Source organism: Ptiloglossa arizonensis, chromosome 2, assembly GCF_051014685.1.
Source record: "Ptiloglossa arizonensis isolate GNS036 chromosome 2, iyPtiAriz1_principal, whole genome shotgun sequence".
In the NCBI taxonomy this organism is placed as follows: Eukaryota; Metazoa; Arthropoda; class Insecta; order Hymenoptera; family Colletidae; genus Ptiloglossa; species Ptiloglossa arizonensis.
Window position 1 is genome coordinate 12,803,633 of NC_135049.1, and position 23,352 is coordinate 12,826,984.

At 30.6% G+C, this 23,352-nt stretch overlaps 2 protein-coding genes across 4 annotated transcripts; both read left to right on the forward strand.

Annotated features, from left to right (window-relative positions):
- The first annotated feature begins 4,921 nt into the window (after positions 1-4,921).
- On the forward strand, positions 4,922-20,407 carry Micu1 (Mitochondrial calcium uptake 1). Of its 3 annotated transcripts, none has more exons than XM_076304385.1 (11): positions 4,922-5,470; positions 6,700-6,853; positions 12,828-12,987; positions 16,923-16,960; positions 17,408-17,522; positions 17,650-17,810; positions 18,035-18,151; positions 18,980-19,104; positions 19,206-19,333; positions 19,609-19,698; positions 20,124-20,407. In XM_076304385.1, the coding sequence occupies exons 1-11, from the start codon at positions 5,244-5,246 to the stop codon at positions 20,276-20,278; spliced, it is 1,470 nt and encodes a 489-aa protein (XP_076160500.1). In that variant the 5' UTR covers positions 4,922-5,243; the 3' UTR covers positions 20,279-20,407. The 3 variants fall into 3 exon arrangements, with proteins under 3 accessions (XP_076160500.1, XP_076160501.1, XP_076160502.1); XM_076304386.1 differs by lacking the exon at positions 12,828-12,987 and adding an exon at positions 9,360-9,519 and having other exon boundaries at positions 5,255-5,470; XM_076304387.1 differs by lacking the exons at positions 4,922-5,470; positions 6,700-6,853 and adding an exon at positions 9,387-9,519.
- A 1,342-nt stretch (positions 20,408-21,749) lies between these two features.
- Positions 21,750-22,393, forward strand: LOC143154815 (uncharacterized). Its single transcript, XM_076326805.1, has 3 exons — positions 21,750-21,853; positions 22,010-22,133; positions 22,259-22,393. Exons 1-3 carry the CDS (start codon positions 21,750-21,752, stop codon positions 22,316-22,318), a joined length of 288 nt encoding a protein of 95 aa, XP_076182920.1. The 3' UTR covers positions 22,319-22,393.
- The last annotated feature ends 959 nt before the right edge of the window (positions 22,394-23,352 follow it).

Below are 23,352 nucleotides of genomic sequence, written 5' to 3' on the forward strand. Positions count from 1 at the left end.
CTGTAGCTTATTGGTCGAATAATACGTCAATACTGACGAACGGATAACCGTGTTCGGTGAATCGTCATCATTCGTTCGCCTTTTGTGTTCTTATACCTTCTTCGGAACGTTTACTCGTACACGAGCGAAAAAAACGGAGCTCGAACCGATCGGGTCCCAAACGTCTCGCATACAAGTACGCGGCACAATATTATGAACGAGAATAACGTTCTTATTAACGAGCCATTTCACGGTTAATTTGTTGTAATTACCAAGGAAGCGTATTGCGTTTGTTGCGCGAACAGCGGCTCGATTTGACGGCTCGTCGTGATTTACGCGCTGGAGGTAAAGAGTCCTCGATTAAAGTCCGCCTCTTATACCGAGGGCGTATTGAGGCGTTTACAATGCAATTACGTTTCGTTTCTGTCCTAACCTATTCCCCGTATACTCCTCGATGGTCAACATTTCCTACTGTCGTGTCATTTGGAACCGGAGCTTTATGACTTTGTCGCGAATCGAGGCGAATTACGATATTTTATTTCCCGAGACGGTCCGCTACGAGAACGATTAACCGAACTATTGTTTTCTCAAGGATCAAACGAAGCGAATAAATCATTTGCTCCTGTAAAAAAGGAAGGACACGAATGAAAAGGGAAGCGTGCAATCGGACGCTTGAGTATAAATTTCTCAAACACCGGAGACGTTTCCTTTTGATTTTAAAAACATATCATTACATATTTGACTTATTGGTAGATTGGCTAACTTTAGATAACGTATGGAGATCGTATAACTTTAAAAAATATTTAAAATATGCTGATCCAGAAATTGCTTACGCGTATTCGTGAAATTATTATTGTATCATTGTTTCGAAAACTGAAATATTCATCGTATCGTATTTTATCTATTTCTTTCATTAAAAAGAAAAATTTTGAGCTCAATAATATACCAGATTTCGAGAATTTTTTAATTAAAACATATATAAGCGCACAATGCAATTTTAGTAGACGATTGTTCATAAAATCATTGAATCCATTGTAAGTTGCAATACATCCATTGAAATCAGTAGAATAATCTAGTACAGCAATTTTAATTTGTTCTTTATCTCCAAGGAAAATGTTACACTATTGTGTAATTTCCTTAAAAATTGGTTTCATCTTTTGCCAATTTCATTCAAGATTAGTTGTTGGTAAAGTAAAAGTTTGCGATGATAACGAACTGCATTATCGACGAACGATAATATTCCTACAAAAAATTATTAATTATAATTTTTATAATTACCTTATGACTATTATAGATTGTTTCCTTTAATTGTACAATAATAACAACAGATTAATAAAAACCGCCAACAATATAAAAATACTTGAAAGGTATTATGATAATATTTGAAATAAAGCAATATTTCCTTGCCATAGTACCACGTCGTGGTAACGCTTTTCAAACGAATTTCACCATTTCTTTTATTTCTATATCCAGAGGTGTAAGAAATCTTTGTTGTGGGCCAGTATATCACGTTGTACATAATATACAAAGCAAAAGCGGTCCAAAGTTAATTAATTTCTTTATCGTACCGACCGTAGACAAATTACCAACGCACAATGTTTCGACAAACAAATCAAAGCAATTCATTTGTATATGCGTTCTTCTAAGATTTAAATTTTCTATCTGTACATAGTCTGCAAGGAAAATTTATTATTACATATTCGTCCTTTTCTCCCCTTTCATATTATCATATTTTCTAGTTAAGTTGTATTCATTACCTCATAATTATATCCTATTTTGCTATACAATTTCTTTCTTCGTACGATTCCATTTCGTGCCTTTTTTATTATTATATTATATTATTTCTATCATGTGTTTGTAAATTTTTATATAAAAAAAATTTCTTTCTTATATTTTATATTTAAATTTGTAGCCAAAAAATTGATTAACTTTTGTCTAAAACATTTTTTCATCAGACTATTGGAAGTGCCTGAAAAATAATGACGACAGTTATATACAACACAATGTATATAACTTCTTTTGAAATGAATGAAAAATTCTAAATTAAATTTTTATTAAATCATTTCTATTCTTGAAAAGAAGTTTACTTACTTCCACTGATAACTATACCAATGTTTTCCTAGCATATTGTAAAAAGACTAGCAAAAATTGTTGTCCTGTATTAGGTATAATTATTGCATCAGATTGTTCGGAAAGTCATTTCGTTTCTTTTTTTTTGGTGAAAATGAAACACGATTTTTTTAGAGTGTATAAACATTTTATTAAATTTTTCTTCCCATTCCACCTTTACTTCTTTCTCCTTTCCCTTTTCTATTTTCTCCAATTTGGAAAACGAAATGACTTTCCAAACAACCCAATATAATAGTGATATGTTACACCTACGCCAATGGAGCCCTGCGTGCCGCGTGTTTCTCATTGTCTCTCTCTATCTCGTTACCTTCTTCGTCACTCGGTCCACATGTGTCTGTAACTGCCGCGACGAATAGTGGTCTAAAATTGAACGTATGCGTGAAAATAGGTGTACCCTTCCCACTTTTCTCGCATTCCTGCCACGGAACTTCAAGTCAGCGGTAAGGAATACCTGGGATTCATGATGCAGAAAAATTGTAAGCCAGGAAAACACATAGAAAACAGATGTAAGAGAGCAATCGACCAAAAAAAACACGATGTTTGGGAATAAGATTATTTAGGGATTTGTTCAAAAGGAGGATGAGGTCGTTTGAGGCCTTAGTAGAACACATGGTGCAGAAGTATGGGGATGAACAGAAGAGAAGAAGATAGAGAGGGTAAAAAGGAAATATATCAAATGAATTCTAAGCCTGGATAGAAACACACGGAATTATTTGATAATGGAAGAAATGAAGGGGGAGGAAGTAAGGGACAATGCTTTGAAGAAGGCAATCAGGTACGAACAAGAGGCAAGAATGTCGAAGAAAAGTTTAGTAAGGGAATGTATACGGGAAATAGAAAAGGGAAAGGAGAAAGAAGTAAAGGTGGAATGAGAGAAAAAAGCAACAAAGACACGGGCAAAAATATTGGACAAGAGAAGAGATAGAAAGATGGAGAGAGGAAGACCAAGCACATACCAGTCTAAACCAGGTTAAACCGACAATTTTGTTATTATTTTGTACATCAATGTATTTATATTATTGCTTCTGTTATGTAATAAACGAGGATAGATAATATGATAAATTAATGTGTCAAAATGTTTTTCCTTTAAATCAATTTTTATAGTAATTATAAGGTTTTATATCACAACAATCGTGCTGTGCCAATACTTTTGTCCAGCACTGTATATTCGATTATGTATAGATTATATTTATCGTAAGCGACATCTGACAGTATCTAATGATTGGAGTAAAGTTGAATAATAAAAATGAGTTCCATCGAAAATTACGACATACCTTTTATAGAGAAAAACGTTAAAGAAACTAGTAATACTTGGAATAGTAGTAAAATAATAATAAACAATAATAATAATAGTGATATACTCAGTTCCGATAGTAACAATAATTGCTTTGATAAAGTTGCTAATCAATGTGAAATTATTAATAATCTCAGTGATAATATAGATTAGTTACTGTATAGTGATGATAACAGGAAAGAAAGGAAATGAAGTAGAAAAGCTAATCCGGATAATTGGAAAAGAAAACATTATTAAAAAGTCCCGAATGTCTAGTATATCGTATATAAATAGAGGAATCAAACAAATTGGTGGAAGAATACCAACTTGTATGAATTGTTCTAACTACAGACACAAATATTCCAATAAAATTCTGGATAATAGAAGAAAACAAGTTCCATAGTGAAAGACAAATCAGTAGGTGCTGTTCAAATTTTTTTTTTCCCGCCCTTTTTTACGAGTCTCTGCACTCATATTGCACGAGCAAGCAAGATACACAGTCTACAATGATTTCTGAATACAGGGACCATTGTGTTAGGAAAAAAACCGTAAATGACAACCGAAGAAGAAAATCAAACCGCTTCAATATCAGCTGTGATATTGTCTGATTCTGAAGAAAACTCTACAGAGAAAGAATGATCCATTGAAGAGAAATCACAAGAAGATGGATACGTGTCAAACATTGAAGTATTTAAATGGTGTCAATGAGAAAAACTTAGAAAATTATAAGGCAGATCACAGACTGTCTAAACCAGAAATGATGCCTTTGAGCGAACTACACTACGCAATACTTGCGAAACAACATATGCCTACCCTACGAAAAATAATCCTTCAAGAAGAGGATGAGGAGACCATTCCCATACATATCATCGATTTAAAAAAGTAGATTGGACAGCTAGTGATACCAAGTAACCCTCAATCACTAATACAAACACAAGAGAAGGCCATTGATATTGAAATGTTGATTTGAGACACTACTGCCTTCCTATCGGGACTTTTCCAATGGATCTGCTTGCGGATTCGCGTGCAACTTGCAGAACATGCAATAAGAATGAGTAAAAAGAGAAAAATAACTCTTCATTAAGACCGTAAAATTATAAAATTAGTTAAAAAATCGTGAATAAATACAAGTCATTTTTATGGATACATATCCCTTAAGAAACCATACACTTTAAAAGTAAAAACTCAAAAGTGATTGAAATTTGCTAGAAACATAATAAATCCAAGTCATTTTGAAAATCAATCATTTGGAGTAATGAATCACAATTTGAACTGCAATCTCCAAACAGAAAACAGATACCTGTATAATTTACCTAATCTCTAAATACGTCTATAATTTAAATACAATTGTGGCGAGCAAGAGGAAGTCCCACCGATGCGATTCAAAATGGTCACTACATACAGAGTGAAAGAGATGGTAGTAGGACTTCCCCACACTACGTTAATTTGGTGCCATCTAGCAACCTGAGGATGAAACGCAACTTCTTTTTACCACTAACAGAGAGCAACATTGATGGTGGCCATATTTATAAGGACAAAAGTGTGCATGTAGTAAAAAGCTCGCACTCCTATGATTTGAGTTATAGGAAGTTCTTTAATTTAGTATATATCGGGAACTTCTTTATTTCAGTGACTTATTTTGTAAAAACATTTTTGTAGCAAGAAAGACTAAAAAGTACAGTTAAAATTAAAGGAAAAAGTAAAATAAATGTGCAAACAAGAGCTATTGAAAAATAAGTGTAAATTGAAGATATAATTTGTAACAAACAATAAAAATTTATATTTTAAATAAATAATTCATTTAAATAATTTTATAGATCTATAAACATACCTTTTTGACTTAATTTAATATATATTCAATATGTTTATTAGTAAGGTTATGTGCGTTTTAAGACTAAACATTTCGCGAAATAGTATCAAAACGGCAAAGTCAGTTTTAGTAATTCATAATACTAATAAATATCAGTATTCTATTTCAAGGAACTTCACAAATTTTTCTTATGAAAGAGGAAAACATAAGAAGAATTATTTATTTTTGTCATTATTGGTCCCATTTTGTGTCGTTATGAGCTTCATTGATTGGAGAAGGTAAGTTTTATTTATTGTAATATATATTTTATTTTTCATTTCAATAAGCTAGAACATATCAACGATAATTTATGTGATAAATTTAAATATATTTAAATTTTTAATTTTTGAAGTAAAAGTATATCATTTGTTTGTTTTAAAATATAGATTCCAATAATGAATATCTTTAAGTATTAAATTCGTTAAACTTTCAAACTTCAGTGCTCATTTTATCGAAAATATGTATACGTCGATATTCCTTGTCTTTCCCTAAATAGTTTTCATATATATTTAGCTTATTAATAATATTGCAATTAATGATTTTATGTTACCATGTATTATTGAATTTTTAAAATATACCTTTTTGATAATCCAGAGTATTTTTTATTGTTTTTATATCTTATATCAGTACTGATTATAGATAGAATGTTGAGTATGAGATTATCTCTCTACATGTTATTTATATTTTTATTGGGAGCACACATAATGTGACATTAATATTCCTGAATTAGAATAACAGAGACAATTCAATGGATGTTTTATATTGACCAGCACTGCTTTACATGTCTTTGATAATAATCTAGCACTATTACCATTTAATAATTATCCCCTTATGTTAACATTTAAGTTGGCATTAGTTGTTAAAGGGTTTGGGCATAAGTTTTTGAAGAATGGTTTATCATCAAATCAATAAATAAACTGTGTATCTTTCTTCTGTAGTCATACTAATATAAAAAATGCAACATTTTTATCTACCTTGATAAGAAAAAATCACTCTGTTGGTGTCTAATGAATTCCACTCCACCACCTCTTTACTTTTAGAAACAAATGATGTTCCAACTTCTTGGAGACTGACAATTCATTGACACTTATTTAATGTATCAATTGAACGATAGATAGAAACCAACACATACTTCTACTTTATTCGACTATTTTCTTTGAACAAATAAACTTTTTCAAATTTCGTCAAATGTCTACCTCCTCCTTAATTTACCTGAACAAACTATTATCTTTTCTAATCTTTAAAACCTGCTATGTTCTAAATTTTCCTTTTCTTCTCCTTTTTCTTTTTATTCTCTGGTATCATTGTATACAATTCTATTCCTTCACTTACCTCATTTTCACCTCTAATTCTCCTCAATAAATAATACCTTCTCTTGTGTGTAGCTTCTAAATCAAAAGAATATGTACTATTTGTTTAACCTTCTTTTGGTCACATTTACTACATTTTTGGAAAAATTTTGTTTTAGTACAAGAAAAGGATGGTTTCCCATTGTGAATGCAGCAAGGATGATTGTCGAAGAAGAACAAAATGATGAAGAGCAAAACAATAAATTGGATCAAGGGCAGGAAAGTCGGAGTAAAAAGAAAGCAAAGGAGAAAATAGGCTTTCGAGATCGAAAGGTCAATATTCAAATATTGTTTATGTCATTGTAATACATGTTTACATTTAATTTATTTGTTACTTAACCATTAGATATTTTGTTTTTAAGTCTAAAACGGAATTATTAATGCAATACAAACCAAAACATTTTATTTAAAAATTAATAATGTGTAAACTGTAATTAAACAAAAGAATGCACTTTTCTGGAGTTAAATTTCTTCTCGGAATTTGACCAAAAAATCCACTTTTTAATAAACAATTTTCCAATAAACGTGTGCTCATAGTAATAAACAAAACTCACGAATATACTTTCATATTAACAATACTGGTTAGTGATAAATATTGCTAAAAATGTGTTTTGCTCTTTAAATAGTAGTTTCCAATTTTATGAAATAATTTTCTAAACTGAATGAAATGGAATCATTGTCACCACTATTTATGTTTTTTCAGTGTAAACGATTTGTTGATTAGAGACTAACAAGTTTTAAATGAGAGTGATAAAACATGGTAGGTAATTGGGACCGAATTTCATTCATCAATGAAAATGAAAGTTTGTAAATTTGTCAAAAGTTTAAATATGACCTTCTTCAAATTATATTTAATTATGCTTATTTGAAAATCTTTCAGAAATTATTCAAATAACATAACTAAGAAGAGTTCGAATGGGATAATATTTCAATTCATTTTCATTAAAAAAACCTCATTGATATAGTCGTAATAGTCCCAAAAAGATATGCAAAAAATATTCAAATTTTTATTTTGATTAATGAATGACTTATTTCATGCCCATATGTTGTCACTTTTAGTATGAGCCGCTAAAAACAGTCCGATTTGTAAAGTTACTTAACTTGATTATATAAAACCGAATGAACGTGATATTTTCCTATTTGATCAAGTCCTTTCACTATGTTTTATTTTCTTACTTTACTTGACCACTTATATTTTTACAAAACTTTGAGGCTTGTTGTATGTAAAACTATTATTACCTCTAACTATTATTACAATATTTATTAGGTTTACTATAATACTTTTATACTATTGTCCACACCAAACAACGTCTGGAAACTGTGTCATTTTGTCAGTTAAAAATGTCTAACTCGTTGTAACATGCTGGAACTGAGATCAACAAATCGGACTCCTGGTTGTAACTGTCTTTACTGCAGTAATAGCCTCTAGGGACTTTCACCTGAATGTTTTTTTAACTTAAATGTTGCCCAAGTTTTTTCAAACTGTTTTCTCTTTTTTATTCATAAAAGTATGTCGTGCATATATTTGTAGCGGCTAGCTGTACGCCACCGATCGCGAATAGTTCAGCCGCGATCAATAAAGTTATCGTGATCGACAAACTATACAGAACACGCAGTTGTTTGTGCAACAACCCAATCCTTCATATTCACTGATCCAGAATATGTAAAGATCATTGTACTGATAGCAGATCGGGTAGCCAAAAAACATCAGCACTAAGCTATACCTAAGAACACCGATTCCAAGCAATCGTCCATTTCTCTGTTGTACTCTGTATTTTATCATCTCAGAAGGTGTTGCACAGACATTTTTTAAATACATAATGTAATTAAGACATTTTTAAATTTACAACTAAAAAACAGTAGATTTTTATCTACTTATAGGACAACATTCCAAAGTGTAAGTCTGTAAGCAGTAGGCAAGAAACGGTGAAATTTAGAGGATATAAACTTAAGGGAAAATTTATAACCGGGATTAATGATGATTATATAGGTCTATAAGTATGCAAAATTGGTATCAATGGGGGGGGGGGGGGGGGAGTTATTATCATGTTTTAGTAAGGTACTTTTTTGCAGGAAGTAATTCTTACATTAATATTAGACGCGGTTTGTTTTACCGATAATTTTTCATTTTAAACAAATGCAAACAACGTTTACCATTCTAGAAAGTTGAGAGTAAAAAACCTGCACTGTTCAATATCTCAGAAAATACGTGCAATCTTGTTATCTTGTACCATAACGCGGGCGCTTATACTTACGCACGTGACAAACATAAAAAACTGCATTCTTCTTAAAATTTAATTATTATGTCAAAATATAATAGCCAATCTTTGTACAAAAATTTATTCTTCTCATAAACTTGTTACAAAGTATACACTGAACTGATTTTGGACCAAAGACGATTGCAGAAATCGGAGTGAGAAGTACTTTGCTCATTTGATCCAAAATCGACTCGACTATCCTGCTTCTTACTTCGTGAACTCTGTCAAATAATGTGGTTATTCTTATCGTTGCAATTACAACGAGTACATACATTTTTTATGTTTAAACTTAAACACGAAAAAAACCCTGTTTTTCTTTATAACTCTGTTTTTTCTTTGTATTTTTATAATAACTTATTAGGTAGTTATAACATTTTACTTCTTTATAATATACTATTAGTATTATATGTTTATAGAAAATAAGAAATTTCTTAGAATGTAATTTGTATCTAAGGCAAGCAAGTATTTATTTATTTTTGTTACTTGTGATTGTATGATGTATTAGTGATAAATGGTTGCAGATTACAGAATATGAAAATCGTTTGAGAGCATATTCAACTCCTGACAAAATTTTTCGTTATTTTGCAACTGTAAAACTATCGAGCTTAGAAGGTACTGAAATTTACATGACTCCTGATGACTTTCTCCGAGCAATTACTCCCGGAATGAAACAACCAGATGGTATAATTCCATTCATTTTTATATTACATTTATTTTGTACCATTACTACTATCTAATTAACATTATTTTTTCCGTTTTAATTAAACTTTAATTCTAACATAGATTTATATTTTGTATTCTATTTAATATTGAAATATGTAAGTTTGACTGTTTGTTTTAACATTTATTTGTTTGTCGAAAGTACAATATTGTTTAAGAGGATTTGAACAATTATGGAATTTGACAAAAATACAAATTACATGTATGAAAAAAATTATTTACAGCATGTAATTGTTCCATATTGCGAGTTTGCATATTATGAAACAGCAATGTTTCACACAATAAGAATTTCTTTGTATTAATCCAAACACTTTTGATCTATATACTTAGCATTATTTTAAATCATAATGTTGTTGACTATTCGCGTTTTTTTTTTTTTTTTTTTGCGAAAACTTTATTAATATTACCGCTGATATTTTTTTACGAATATTCAATATCAATCTAGAGTGATAATCGGAGAGTAATGGATGGTTTACCTCGAAAGGGTGAGTAATAATATGGTGCTTTTGAGGTGTTGAGTATAAAGATGTGACCAGTCAAATTATCAAAATGTTGAATCCAGTTCGAAGGATTATATTATTGTATTTGATTCTAAAAATCAAAATGTTCATTGTGGAAACAATAGATGAATCGTTTAATACCTTTACCTAGTCACTTTTATTATTGTGATTATGTAAGGTTGTACGTTGTTGATTTATTAAACTGGTTGGTATTTTACTTATTACATTTAATAATACAATTATACCATTGCCTACCGCTAAAATAACTATGTTACGATGTGAGTTCTAATTTATTTTTTCTAAAATGAAATTGAAATTTAATGTGTGGTTCGTGATATCTACATGTGATCTGATGTGTTGTTCTTGATGTCTAAATGTAATCTACGTAAATTTCAACGTTTGGTGTTGTGCTATGGTAGGAAACGGTCGTCAATGATTGGGTTTAATTTTTCGTTAGGGATGTGTCGTGTGTTTGATAAAGTTCTTAGAAAAGGAAAGTGCTAACTTTCCTTTTTTTACTGATCTGTGATTCCAGGACGACTCTTCATTATTTCAATAAATTAGACGCTGTTATTGGGTCTAAAGCACACGTGGACTTCGGTCGTCCAACTTCGTGTCCATTATACGTTAACATTCTGCTTCCCTTAAAAATAATTAAACGAACGCAAAATACGTACAATTGAATTTTTTGTTTCAACAGGAAAAGTATAGTGTAGCGAAATGTGAATGAAACTTTAAAACTAAAAAATTATGAACCAACTTTTAAACACGGAAGAGGAGTTAGTGAACTGGTGTTCATCGATAATATTTTAGATAAGGATAGATATTTTATTTTAAAGAAAAAAATATTAAAGAGTGCAAATAATATAGGAATACAAAATATTTTCAAATTTTTACAAGATAACAGCTCGAAGCACAAAGCTCGGAGAGTGCAGGAATATTTATTATATAGCTTCTCTAAAGTTTTATACCTATCTCCACAATTGTTGGATTTAAATCCAATAGAGAATCTGTGGGATGGATTAGACCATTGAATCAAAAAAACACCAATAAATTCAAAAATTAAATTACGAACAAAATTAGAAGAAGAATGGAATTCTATTTTCCCAAAATATTCGAAATTAACTTTTCGTTAATTTTATATATAAAATATTTGTTTTTTACAGTGTCTAAGTATTAACGTGACGTGAAAATGTGACAATTTTTATTTAAAATGTGTTGTACAACGTAGATGTAATTGTTTATGTACTTTCAATCTGTAATAAATGTTTCATGTTTTTATAAAATAAGCAAAATAATATTTAAATCATCTCCGCTTGTACATAGCACCAAATATAGAGATAGTATAGTACCCGATTATTAAAGTGAGTAATTAATATTAAATTGTATCTAAATATGAGATGGACTTTGGGGGCCTTAGCGGTAATTTATCTACTGTTATGTGCTATTACAAAGATTATTGTTTCAATTAAGATGTTGGACGTGTAAGTGATTTGGGGAATGGTTCGTCGGTTCAACAAACTTATATTTTAATTAGAGGTGTACAGGATTTCGAAAATTCCCGAAACCCGTAATTTACGAAAGCGTAAGCTCAAAATTTGAGCCTCAAACTCACGACCAACCGCGATCTAGGTACTTGACTACACATCGACGAGAAAAGGACGGAAGAGTAAGGGTCTCTTCCTCTCTTCTGCCGGCGGTAGGGCCACACACACCTCGTATTGACAGAGACCAACCTTCCCTTCCGAATTCCAGGGCCTGAGTATTTCAGGCCCCTCCCCGTAATTCCAAAAAGGATGCGAGAATATTCTTCGAATATTACAATCTTTTTGAATCTCAAGTCGATCCCGATAAAACGTCCTAATTCGAACCGAATTCAAAATTTAGGATACTCACGCACAACCTAATGCTTAATCAATATTTCTCAATGCGGATATTGTAAAAAGAGCCAAGTAGTCATTTTAAATTAAAGTATCTTTTATATGTTTCTTCAGTTCAGATAGGAAAAAAATATTTGTTACGTCGTTTACCAAATTTATCTCAGTATCTGCTAAAAGATACGGGTAAAAAAAAAAATGATAGCTGAGAGATGACTTTAAAGGCGTCGATAAAAAATTTGCTATAATTATCTTAAAGTATATTATATTAGATAAACGAACTTTTAGTCCACCCACTAATAGCAAAATAATGTAACTTGATCACGTTTCGCGGTTCACTCTGTATTTCGAGAATGATGAGACCTAGAAAATATTTTTCAAAGAACTATATCGTATGTAAGTTTCGTTAGAATCGACGATTTACACTTAAGTGATGTCCCCTGTAAGCTTATATTCCTCAGTGGTGGGTCCTAAATTAGGCAAATCTCTGGAATGAATTCTTTCAAAAAAACATCTAATGCGAGTGAAATTGACGATTCCTTTTGCAACACTTCTCACTCAACTCGTCTTACATAAACTCCACAATATTTCTTAGTTTCAACGTACATACACATTGTGTTTGTGCTCAATTAAAGATTACTAAAACGTCATGTCTTGAAACCACTTTAAGATTCATTTTTTTTTTCAACTGAGATTGTGTTTGTTTCCTTTGGTGGGAACGACTCTCGTCCCACAGTTCATAATTTTTAAATGAATTCTTTCAATGTATCGTTTATATATTTACTATTTGAATCATAAACGTATCTAATTGAATTTAATAATTTTATGTCCCCATTGTAAGATGCAGCATTATTATCTTCAATTAAACACATAAAAAATGTTTGTAATGCAGATAATAGAATATGAAAATCGTGTGAGGCATTATTCCACACCCGACAAAGTATTTCGATATTTTGCTACTCTACAAGTGATCAACAACGACATCCACGAAATCTTCATGACACCTGATGACTTCCTGCGATCCATTACGCCTGGTGTTAAACAGCCAGATGGTAACTTTTATAAAAATGTAATTTACATAGGTTTAATGTAATCGCAATTATTCAAATTTCCATTGATTTTTTTGCCTTTTTTACGATAGTTATGTTGCATTATTTAAGTACAAACAGTCCCGATTATTTAAATACCAAGTCGAGTCCACTAAACTTCATTTGGCTAGAGATTGGTGGAGTTTTTATTTCTGGAATAGACATTTTTTATTTTAGGCTTAAGCTCGATCTTTAATGCATCATAAATGAATATAATAAGACGAAGTGAATGTAAAATAGGGCTACAACAAATAACCCTCGGCCTGATCTGGATCGAAAACCAAAAGGAATAATTTTGCGCGCGGGATGAGTCACTCGTTAATAAAATAACAATTTTTAGTGGTCTTATATCTTCACGAAAGTTTTATTACTAGGTTGGTGAGGTTTTCCTGGTAGAAATGTGTCCAAATATGACCTAATTTGCATGCTTGAAGCAACAATAGTATTCGTTCCATTGAAATAATGAAAACTAATTCGAATGTGGTCATATTTGAGATAATTTTCTACCAAAAATCTGTTGATAATACGATCATGGAGTTACAGTCGTACCTTAACTTACGTTTTCCCTACTTGGGTTGTCTTTCATTTAAGTCATCTTTAATAGCAACGAGACCGGTATTTGTTTGATCGGTATTATATTTTGTATTTGTGTTCACGAGTTCAGTTCTTTTGGAGTATGCGAACAATCTTGTGTATCACGATTTATACGTACATTAATATACGTACGTATATTAATCTGAATCGTAGTTTTATTGTATATAATTACACGGTTTATTAAGCAAGTAATTATAATATTGTCTATGGAATTGTATTGTATTGCAACTATGGAAGAAACTGCAAGTACAAACTATGAGGCGACATATTCTCGGAAAAATTGAAGGAACTAATTGATAAAGATGAGTATTGTGAAAAAAAGAACAATTTTAAATATTGATGGAAGCGGACTATTTTAAAAAAATATACCTCGGTGGATTTTTATTGATCGAAAGAAAAAGAGTTTTCCAGAATTTAAATTATTCAAAGATAGAATTACCATAATACTGGGCAGGGGATGATTGTAAATTGAAATTCCTTGTAATTCATTGATCGGAAAATCACAGAACGTTTAAAAATATTAAATCTAAAGCTAATCTTCCTGTAAGGTGGAAGTCAAGTTTTAAAGATCGGATAACTACTGTTATTTTCAACAATTGCATATGCAATAATTTAATTTCTGAAGTTAAACAATATTGGGGATCTCAAAATGTATTATTTAAAATATTATTATTGTTAGACAATACTCCATATCATTATTAAAATATATTAAATTGATTCAAGAATGAAAATAATGATACTACCTCTAAACACCACAGGTTTGATTCAATCCATAGATGAAGAAATCATAAAAACATTTGAATCTTATTACATGCATTGAACATTTGAACAATTAAACGCATGTATGAGGAAAAATTTCGAGTTAACTGTAGAAGATTTCTTTTAAATTTTTTAACATATTATATGCGGTAAAAATCATCGGCAGATAGGAAAAAATTTGCCCATTTTTCTTTAATGAGAACCCTCGTGATTCTTCGATTAATCCAATAGATCAAATAACCAAATAAATTGTTAATCTCGCATCGCGACTTAACTTAAAAGTTGAAACAGAATTCATATTACTGATCTATTAAACACAAATAATGAAGAGCTTACATACGAAGATACTGCATGCGAGGAACCTGAAGAGGAAATAGTAGATGAAAGACTTACAGAGAAAATTATGCCTGTTATCAAATTGGAGAAAGCGTTTGATTTAATCAAAGCTGGCTTAAATATCTTGGATGAAATCGATTGTAACGAAGAAAGATCAAGATCAATGAAGAATGACATTAAAAAGGCGATTTCGTATTACGAAGAAATTTTAAGATAAAAAAAGAAATATTGTCTGTATTTGTATACGAAGTTATCCTGTATCCCCACTTGAGATTGCATCGGTAAAATAGATCTGCTGAAAATATTCCAAGTTGAGACCGTAAAGGAGTAAAATTTAACCTCTTATGCCTCTAAAGTGAAATTACTCGGTTACAACGTAATAAAGAATTCTTCGGTTTCTATTGGCATGTGAAATTTACATGTATTAACTTGTCCCATCCTTTTGAGATATTTTGCGTATGTGCTCGCTAACGAATTTGAATGTGCGCCTATGTTACACGTATTATAAGATTTCATTGATTTGTACAATACTTACAATAACAAATTGTACGAGGTTTTTAGATTATTCCGAACGCAGCATGATAGAAATACTTACGGGATGATTCTTCGTGGTAAAGTAAGTTGAAATTGTAGAATAAATTTCTTTTTGCATAAGAATTGACTTTCGAGAAAATCAATTTTGCTCAACTACTCCGTAACAAGTGGCCAGGTAGCCCCGACAATCCGCTGTCAAACGACTGACCCAACTACTGTTACCATTGCAACAGTATTGACTATCGAGCTTAAAGTCTGAAGGCTTAAAGTACTTGCAACGGCAATTATAGTACACCGTGTGCAAGGTCGTGAGAAAATTTATCAGGGATAGTTCCGAGAGAATGATCACTGCGTTGTACGACATGGTTTAAGTTATCTGCGGACAAGTCGTAAAGTCAACCACCTATGCACTCGGTGTAGCAGCATATTGTGTCACTTGTTGGTGAAAAATTTGAACCACGCTCGAATCCTCGGCAGATAGGAAAAAATTTGCCCATTCTTCTTTAATGAGAACCCTCGTAATTCTTCGATTAATCCAATAGATCAAATAAATTGTTAGCCGTTAAAGGTAGTGATGATCGTCACGACTCTCACCAATCCAAACTAAGAATCTTGCTTTATAAAATACTCGAGGTCGTAATGTAATAGAAGATTTAAAGAATTTAGACCGTAAAAAAAGGCAGAGTAACGACCTGCCGAAAGGTTGACTTCAAAATGCAGACTGCTTTATTCGATCGTTTAACAAGCTTATTACAGGCTGCTATCTTATTTGAATGTTTTGAAGGTGCTTTGGAAAGTCCAGGCAAAAGGGCTTTCTCATACGGTTGGAAGGTCCAAGCCGAAGAATTTCACACGGTTGAATTCTGAGCAAGTTTTATCGGGACGGTTTTCTCGGAGTTCGAATCGGGAGTCAACATACATTGGTTGAAGTCTGGATAGTCCTTAACAGTAAGGCTTTCTCAGAATTCATGTAGGGAGTCGTCACAGGTTAAACGCATACCCCTCTTGTTCTTGCAGCTTTCTTGAGTTCCCTATCAAATTGTTCTTTTCATGATTGGATAGGTTTTAAGTATTTCTGCTGTTATTACACTACTTATATAGAGATCACTGTAGAGTTTGGTCCTGGTCTCTAGCCATCGGTTACAATTGATGGGCTCAGGGATATCAGCGATCGTATCAGTATCTATCAATTGTCGATTTATCAATCGATTACCTATAAATATTGAAACACTCATGGTCTATAATGGTCTGGATGAAGTGGTACGTAACGTGAACAAGTTTATTTGAAACATGAAATTTTTACCCTGAATTTCAAAATTCTCTTTAATATGATTTAAATATTTGAAAACATAATTAATATTTCCGCGAATTTTCAAAATCTTTTTAAAATCTTGCACAAGAAAAGAATTATTCTACAATTTTAACTTATGTTTGCACAGAGAATCTCACCATATACGTGAGTACGCTTGACTTAAAAAATTGACTGTACTATTACAGGTGTACGAAATGTAGGACATACGAATCTGGGAAGATTACTTTCCTTGCAAACACGTTTCGTGCATCTATAGATATGTCGTTCTACACGATATATTTATGACGGTTCTATGACTATTTACGCTTTGTATTTTATTCACAGAAAAATTGTCAATGTTCTTAAATTACATAATTATTTTTAGGACTCGGTTTGGATAAATACAAGCGCTACGACCCAAAGGTGAGACAGTTATTGTTTTAAGAAATCATTTATTATTGGAAGTAGAAAAGGGAGGCATTAGAGTATTTCGTGATATACAATATTCCATTACCTAAACAATGTTTTACTAATGTTTTTAATCAATCAAAAACTGATACAAAAAGGGCAAGAAGATTATTAATCTGGATTAATTGATCTATGGAGTCTCTATGAAACAAAAATTTTCATCATTCTTTATATAAAAATTTAAAATCGATTCAATGTTTTGTTTTATAATTTTAGCGATATCTTGCTCATCATTATAACTCCCAATATTTTCATGGATATTACGAAATAATTACTAGTTATTTAGTTAATAATTACTAGTATTAGATAACTCCAAATAAATTCATATTTCTATAACTATATATTATATAAATAGTAAAATATAATTATGAATTTATTTGCATATGTATATCTTCTATATAGAACATTCATACAAAATTGGAATTAGCTCTGGACGAGGACAGTATTTTTTATAAACTTGGAAGCGCTGGTTTAATCACTTTCTCTGATTATATTTTTCTGCTGACCGTATTATCTAGTAAGTTAAATTTATAGTATTGTTTTTTAATTTGATATAATGAAGAATATTTAATTCTTCGCAATTATTACTGTTACTTTGAGTAATTATCATTTACATTTTCAAACGTGTATTTGTGTTTTTATAGCTTCTAGAAGACATTTTGAAATTGCCTTCAGAATGTTCGATTTTAATGGTGATGGAGACGTGGACTCCGAAGAATTTGGAAAAGTCGCTACCTTAATTCGACAGCAAACTAGTATCGGCAATCGACATCGAGATCATGTTACTACTGGTAACTTGTTCAAGGTATCAAAAATTATTACTGTTCTAAATGTTAAGACAACGAGAGAATAATAGATTTATTATTGGGTCTGTCTTTAATAAAGTTTATATTTTTACTAAATGGCACAAATTAACTAGCTCGCACCATTAAAATTCAAAAATTTTATATACAATTTTCTCATTTAAAATAAAATGTCTCATTTTATTATTTAAAATATAATTTTATTCATCGTAATTTTTATATCCAGGGTGTTAATTCTGCACTAACTACGTACTTCTTTGGGTCAAGCATGAAAGGAAAGTTAACTATTGAGAAGTTTCTCGAATTTCAGCAGCAATTGCAGAAAGAAATATTGAGTTTGGAGGTAAGTATTATTCAAATATTTCGTTATTCATTACAATCACTAATGGTAGACTATTATGTAAAATTAATTATTTTTTACACGCATTAATCGCGATGATTTAATACTGAAATTTAGAGGAAGGTGCAAAGTAACCATAATAATCATTTCGATAATGGAATGTATGCCTTACTTTGCAAATCTAGGTGTAGCTGCGTGTAATATTCCAAACATTCTTATCGAATTTTACTTACACTTCATAGATTAAATCAGTATCATTCGTATGTATAGTTAAGAAGATTGAGAAATTGAATTTGACTACACTTATAGGACCATTCACTTTTGAGATCCAAAAAATAATATCTTTAATATTTTTTTGAAGAGTTGTAAACCGATTAATATTAAAATGTACACATACATTTCTCATACGTTTAAGAATATATAAAAGAACATTCCAAAAGAATATAAAATCAAAAAAGTTTCTTTGTTGTAATCTGATTTCAGAGCGAGGGGTTCTCGTTTCTTTTGAAACGTTCGAATAACATCGATCCGTAATGTTAACAAGTCACTTTTGATATTCATAAGTTGCCTAATTGTTTGCTTCTGACTCTAAATTAAGTCACTTAACTCTTTTGCAGTGGCAGAATTTTAAAAAATTACACGAATCTAGAAACAACAAAGCCTCTGCACATTAAATTTAATTATCTATTTGTAAACTGTCAAGCAGGAATTTATACACAAAAACAGTGTTGTATAATGAACACCTACGATAAAAATTACTGTTTCAATAAAGAAATTTCTATAGTTTTTACACAACAGAAGATGTAATTAAATCTAATAAAATATTCGCAGTTTGAAAGAAGAAATCCAGACGAGAATGGTAGAATAACAGAAGTGGACTTCACAGAATTATTATTGGCATATGCTGGGTATCCTGACAAGAAAAAGATAAGAATTTTAAAGACTATAAAGAAACGGTAAGTATTTGTATATAAATCATTGAAGCATCCATTACAATTTCTAAATAATACATTGTTATATATATTTGAGTATACAATATGAAATTCTATGTTTTTAGTTTCAAAGAATGTCCAAAAGGAATAAGCAAAGACGAGTATCTGAAATTCTTTCACTTCCTAAACAACATTAATGATGTGGATACAGCATTGACATTTTATCACATTGCAGGAGCATCAATTGACCAAGGTTTTTAAAAACATTCTAAATGAATTTTCTTATAGCAAACATTTCTCTAACTATAAAGGATCAAATATAAGTCTAATATAAGGGAAATGCTAGATTGCGAGTTATGGTGCTTAATTCAAATCGTGTTTTACCTTCATGGTAATAAAGTTGACGTGAATGCATATCACGAAATAGAAATAATGTAATACTTGAAATTTTCATTTTCAACTCTTAACAGTGTGAAATTATTAACATAAACGTTTATTAATACAACTATATTTATTTTGATTTTACAGCTACACTAAAGCATGTGGCGAAAACTGTAGCGCATGTAGACTTAACTGATCACGTTATACAAGTGGTTTACACAATCTTTGATGAGAACAGTAAGTGTCTTGACATTACTTTAACTTTTCAAAATCAGATTGAATTAATCAACAGTATCTTTTTATGATATTGTAATTTCATATTATAATGACATATCATATAATCCTTCTATAATGCACAATATCAAAGTTATATTTGTTTGTTAACAAAGATTTGTCCAAACGAGATCATTTTATTTAGTTGCATAAGCAAATAAATTAAACAGTTGTTTATCTTTATTTGAAAGTTATTATGATTTTATTAGATTATTAAAATACCTTGCAAAGTACACTAACAAGAAATATTTGCAGTCTCTAATGCTGATTTGTAAACTACTCAGAAATGGAGATATTTAAAGGATATCCTATATGTACACCCTGTATATTATAATGTATATTCTGGAAATATAATACAATTACTAAATATTCTTTTTGTAAACTTCTAGTGGACGGTCAGTTAAGTAACAAAGAATTTGTTGCTGTGATGAAAAATAGAGTATTGAGAGGATTAGAAAAACCAAAGGACACCGGCTTTGTGAAATTGATTGAATCAATGGTAAAATGCTTAAAAAGTAGTTATAGCATGTCTTTTGATAGTTAAAACAAATAACATTCAAACTAATAGGAAACTTTTTCTCTATGGCACACATAAATTTACTAAATGAAATTAACAATTTATCTTATTACAAATATGTGTGTATTATTGTGCTATGAATAAAAGAATGTGACAAAAAAATATGATTCTTGTTAATATTGTCCTTAACCATAGTGTGGTCTGATACAATCGACAGACTCTAGTCGACAAATATTGTTTTACAACTAGGAAAGTATGAGATTTTGTGTACCTTTCAAATAATAACTTATACTGAAACACAAAGTAACAGTCTTATACTGATACTTTACTAACAAATATATGTTGTTTTGAGTTTCACTCAAGAAGTTTATTTATTGTTTATAAATATATGTTTCAGTTTTATTCGTTACTTTTCAACCAGTCACGCACTCTTGCAACAACCGCCCCCGTTCAGGGCAACGGTCTTTCTTATACTCTTCAGTTTAGAGCCTCGCGACCCGCGTCCTCTGTCTTGGGGTGGTCGAAGGCGTAGGCTGACCATGCTAGCTCAAGGTCGGTACAACCCTCGACCAGATTCGACTCCCGCAGAAAATCGCTCATATCCTCGCTGGCTCATATTCTCTCTCATGCGCACACACACACATAAACACACACGTGCGCGCGCGCACGTCTCTCGTTGCCGTCCTACAATATAATACATCAAAATATAAAATTAATAATATATATATTTTAAACTGCGATATCGACACTCCTTGATATTCACGTAGTGAACATCATACTTTAATTGTAGCAAAATCCTTGACATCGAGTGCAAAAAATGATCGATGTGGTCTGGAGTCATCCTGTATGTTCTTTACTTTATCTTATCCTTACGTTATTAGTGTATTTCTAATCTACATACAAATTAATGTACTTTTATATTATTGTTTTATATATTAGTTTCAATCACAGAATTGACAGTCACGCTTAACAAATCGTAATCGGTGAAAGTTCATTATTTCGGACTAGCAGGTGATAGATACTTTCATAATGACAAAAAATGTCGGCGTAATCAGAGCGCTACAGACGAATATTCTCAGGATAACTTACCAGTTCGGATTGAAACTTTATCAAGGATTCTAGTCTCTTACTTTAAAGTCATTTAGACGTATTATAATTAAAGTAATTGCATCAAATTAACGATTTAACATGTTGAAATTATTTACTTTACAACTTCTTATAATTCTTTTTGTTGTTATAAGCACTGGCAAAAGAATACTTAAACTTTCTCCAGGTAATTTGTTAATTTAATTTAATATAAATAAATATATATGATACTACTTTATAAATGTTTAATATTTTATAATTTATTAAGAAATTTTGCAAATACTTATAAAGTAGTTAAAGAATGGTAAATAAAAAATAAACAAAAATTAATATTTGAGAATATAAATGTGCTGAAAGAAAATTAATATATTCATGCAATTAATCCTTAATCGGGATTTTGAGTTCTAAATTAATGTATGAGAGTGGTGAAAATATTACAGATGTAGTTGAAAAATTACAAGGAATGGTTGTTTCTGAAAATTCTCAAGGGTTTCCTGTACAAAAACAACTTTTTCAGTAAGTATAATGCACACTCGGTACGTACATTGTAAAGTAATATTTGAATCAAACTTAAATATTTTTTAGTAAATAATATTAAGTCATACATTATTTGAAAAAATTAAGAATTACAAATTTAATATATAATATATACATATATATTAAAATATTTAGAGATATTTTTTCGGAGCGTCAACTTGGTAATAAATTACAATTCGGCTATGTTTGTGAAAATCCGACTCAATGGGAGCAAAGATTTGAAGAGAAGGATTTTTCCAAAAATCGACATCGAGGAAAGGTAATGTTATAAGGAAAAATTTTAATTATTTGTACAACGGAATGTATTATTTTGTAAAGAATTGTGATATTAGTGCTAATTCCTTCACTAAACCAAATAGTATAACAAAAAATTTATTTATGCAGGTTAAGTGGGCAAATATATATGGTAACTATGGTGAACACTATTGGGATGTAAATCATTAAGAAATTAGAACAACTGGTATCAAACGTCTATTCCACAAATTTAAATTAAAATATGATCTATGTAATTTACTTGTGTATCTTTCAAATGTATAATAAATATTTCTTGTACATTAAATATTTCTTTCAATGTTTATAAAATAACATAAAGCTATAAAAAAAAATTGTAACGATTTATTCAACGTTATAAGTCTTCTTTGTTCCCTCTTACCTCGGATAAGTGTTCAATACCTTTACGCTTATAGGGTATTAAATTTAGCTGATTGAATTCAATACATTTTAACATAAAATGGAAAAAGGAAGATTTAATTATGCTAAATGCGTTTTGTTATTTAGTTTCTCGTAAACAAATTGAAATCAAACTGCAATTTTACGTTGCATCGGTAAAACAAACCAGTTAATGTATTCGTTCGAGATTTTTTAACAAATCTCCACCGATTCGAAGGTGTAAGATATGCCTACGATAGTCATGACAAAACCTTTTTTTATACATTGTACATTAACGAACATCCTATTTATAATTTTTAGTAACCCGATCTCCGTATCGTGTACGGACCTTATGTTATTACACATCACCCGTGTCCGTATCGGATATAGACCTCGGTAATTTTGTAATACGAACTGTTTCGACTACTCACTTGAGTATGTATGTGTGTAATATATACACAATAATAAATAAAATATCACATTTTGTTAAAATTATTCGGAAGATTACCGAATGCGGTATGAACAGTTTCGTTATTTATCGCAATGGTACAGAACTATCTAGAAACCAATTGCAATTTAGAGTTATGCTAATAAAAGAAATATTCCTCGAGTTTTATAATTATTTCTATTCTTTGAGAAAACTACATGGACAGTATTTGATCATTCGAGGATTAAAACTACAGGTAGTTTCTCCTAAGTCACGGTAGGTACCAGCAGTACAGTCATTAATTTCGATCACATTAATATATTAAGGAATCACCCCATCATAATCCGGTTTTGGAATTATTATGATCTAAATGTTTATCAGGTTTACCGCCAAAAAATGGCAT

Excerpts from the sequence above, each read along its gene's own strand:
- LOC143154815 (XM_076326805.1), top strand. The coding sequence starts at position 21,750 with ATGTATGAGAGTGGTGAAAATATTACAGATGTAGTTGAAAAATTACAA. Across the intron at positions 21,854-22,009 it reads GTACAAAAACAACTTTTTCA|AGATATTTTTTCGGAGCGTC; the intron begins GTAAGTATAATG and ends TAAAATATTTAG. Across the intron at positions 22,134-22,258 it reads AAAATCGACATCGAGGAAAG|GTTAAGTGGGCAAATATATA; the intron begins GTAATGTTATAA and ends TTATTTATGCAG.
- Micu1 (XM_076304385.1), top strand. The coding sequence starts at position 5,244 with ATGTTTATTAGTAAGGTTATGTGCGTTTTAAGACTAAACATTTCGCGA. Across the intron at positions 17,523-17,649 it reads TCTGCTGACCGTATTATCTA|CTTCTAGAAGACATTTTGAA; the intron begins GTAAGTTAAATT and ends GTGTTTTTATAG. Across the intron at positions 18,152-18,979 it reads AAGAAATATTGAGTTTGGAG|TTTGAAAGAAGAAATCCAGA; the intron begins GTAAGTATTATT and ends AAATATTCGCAG.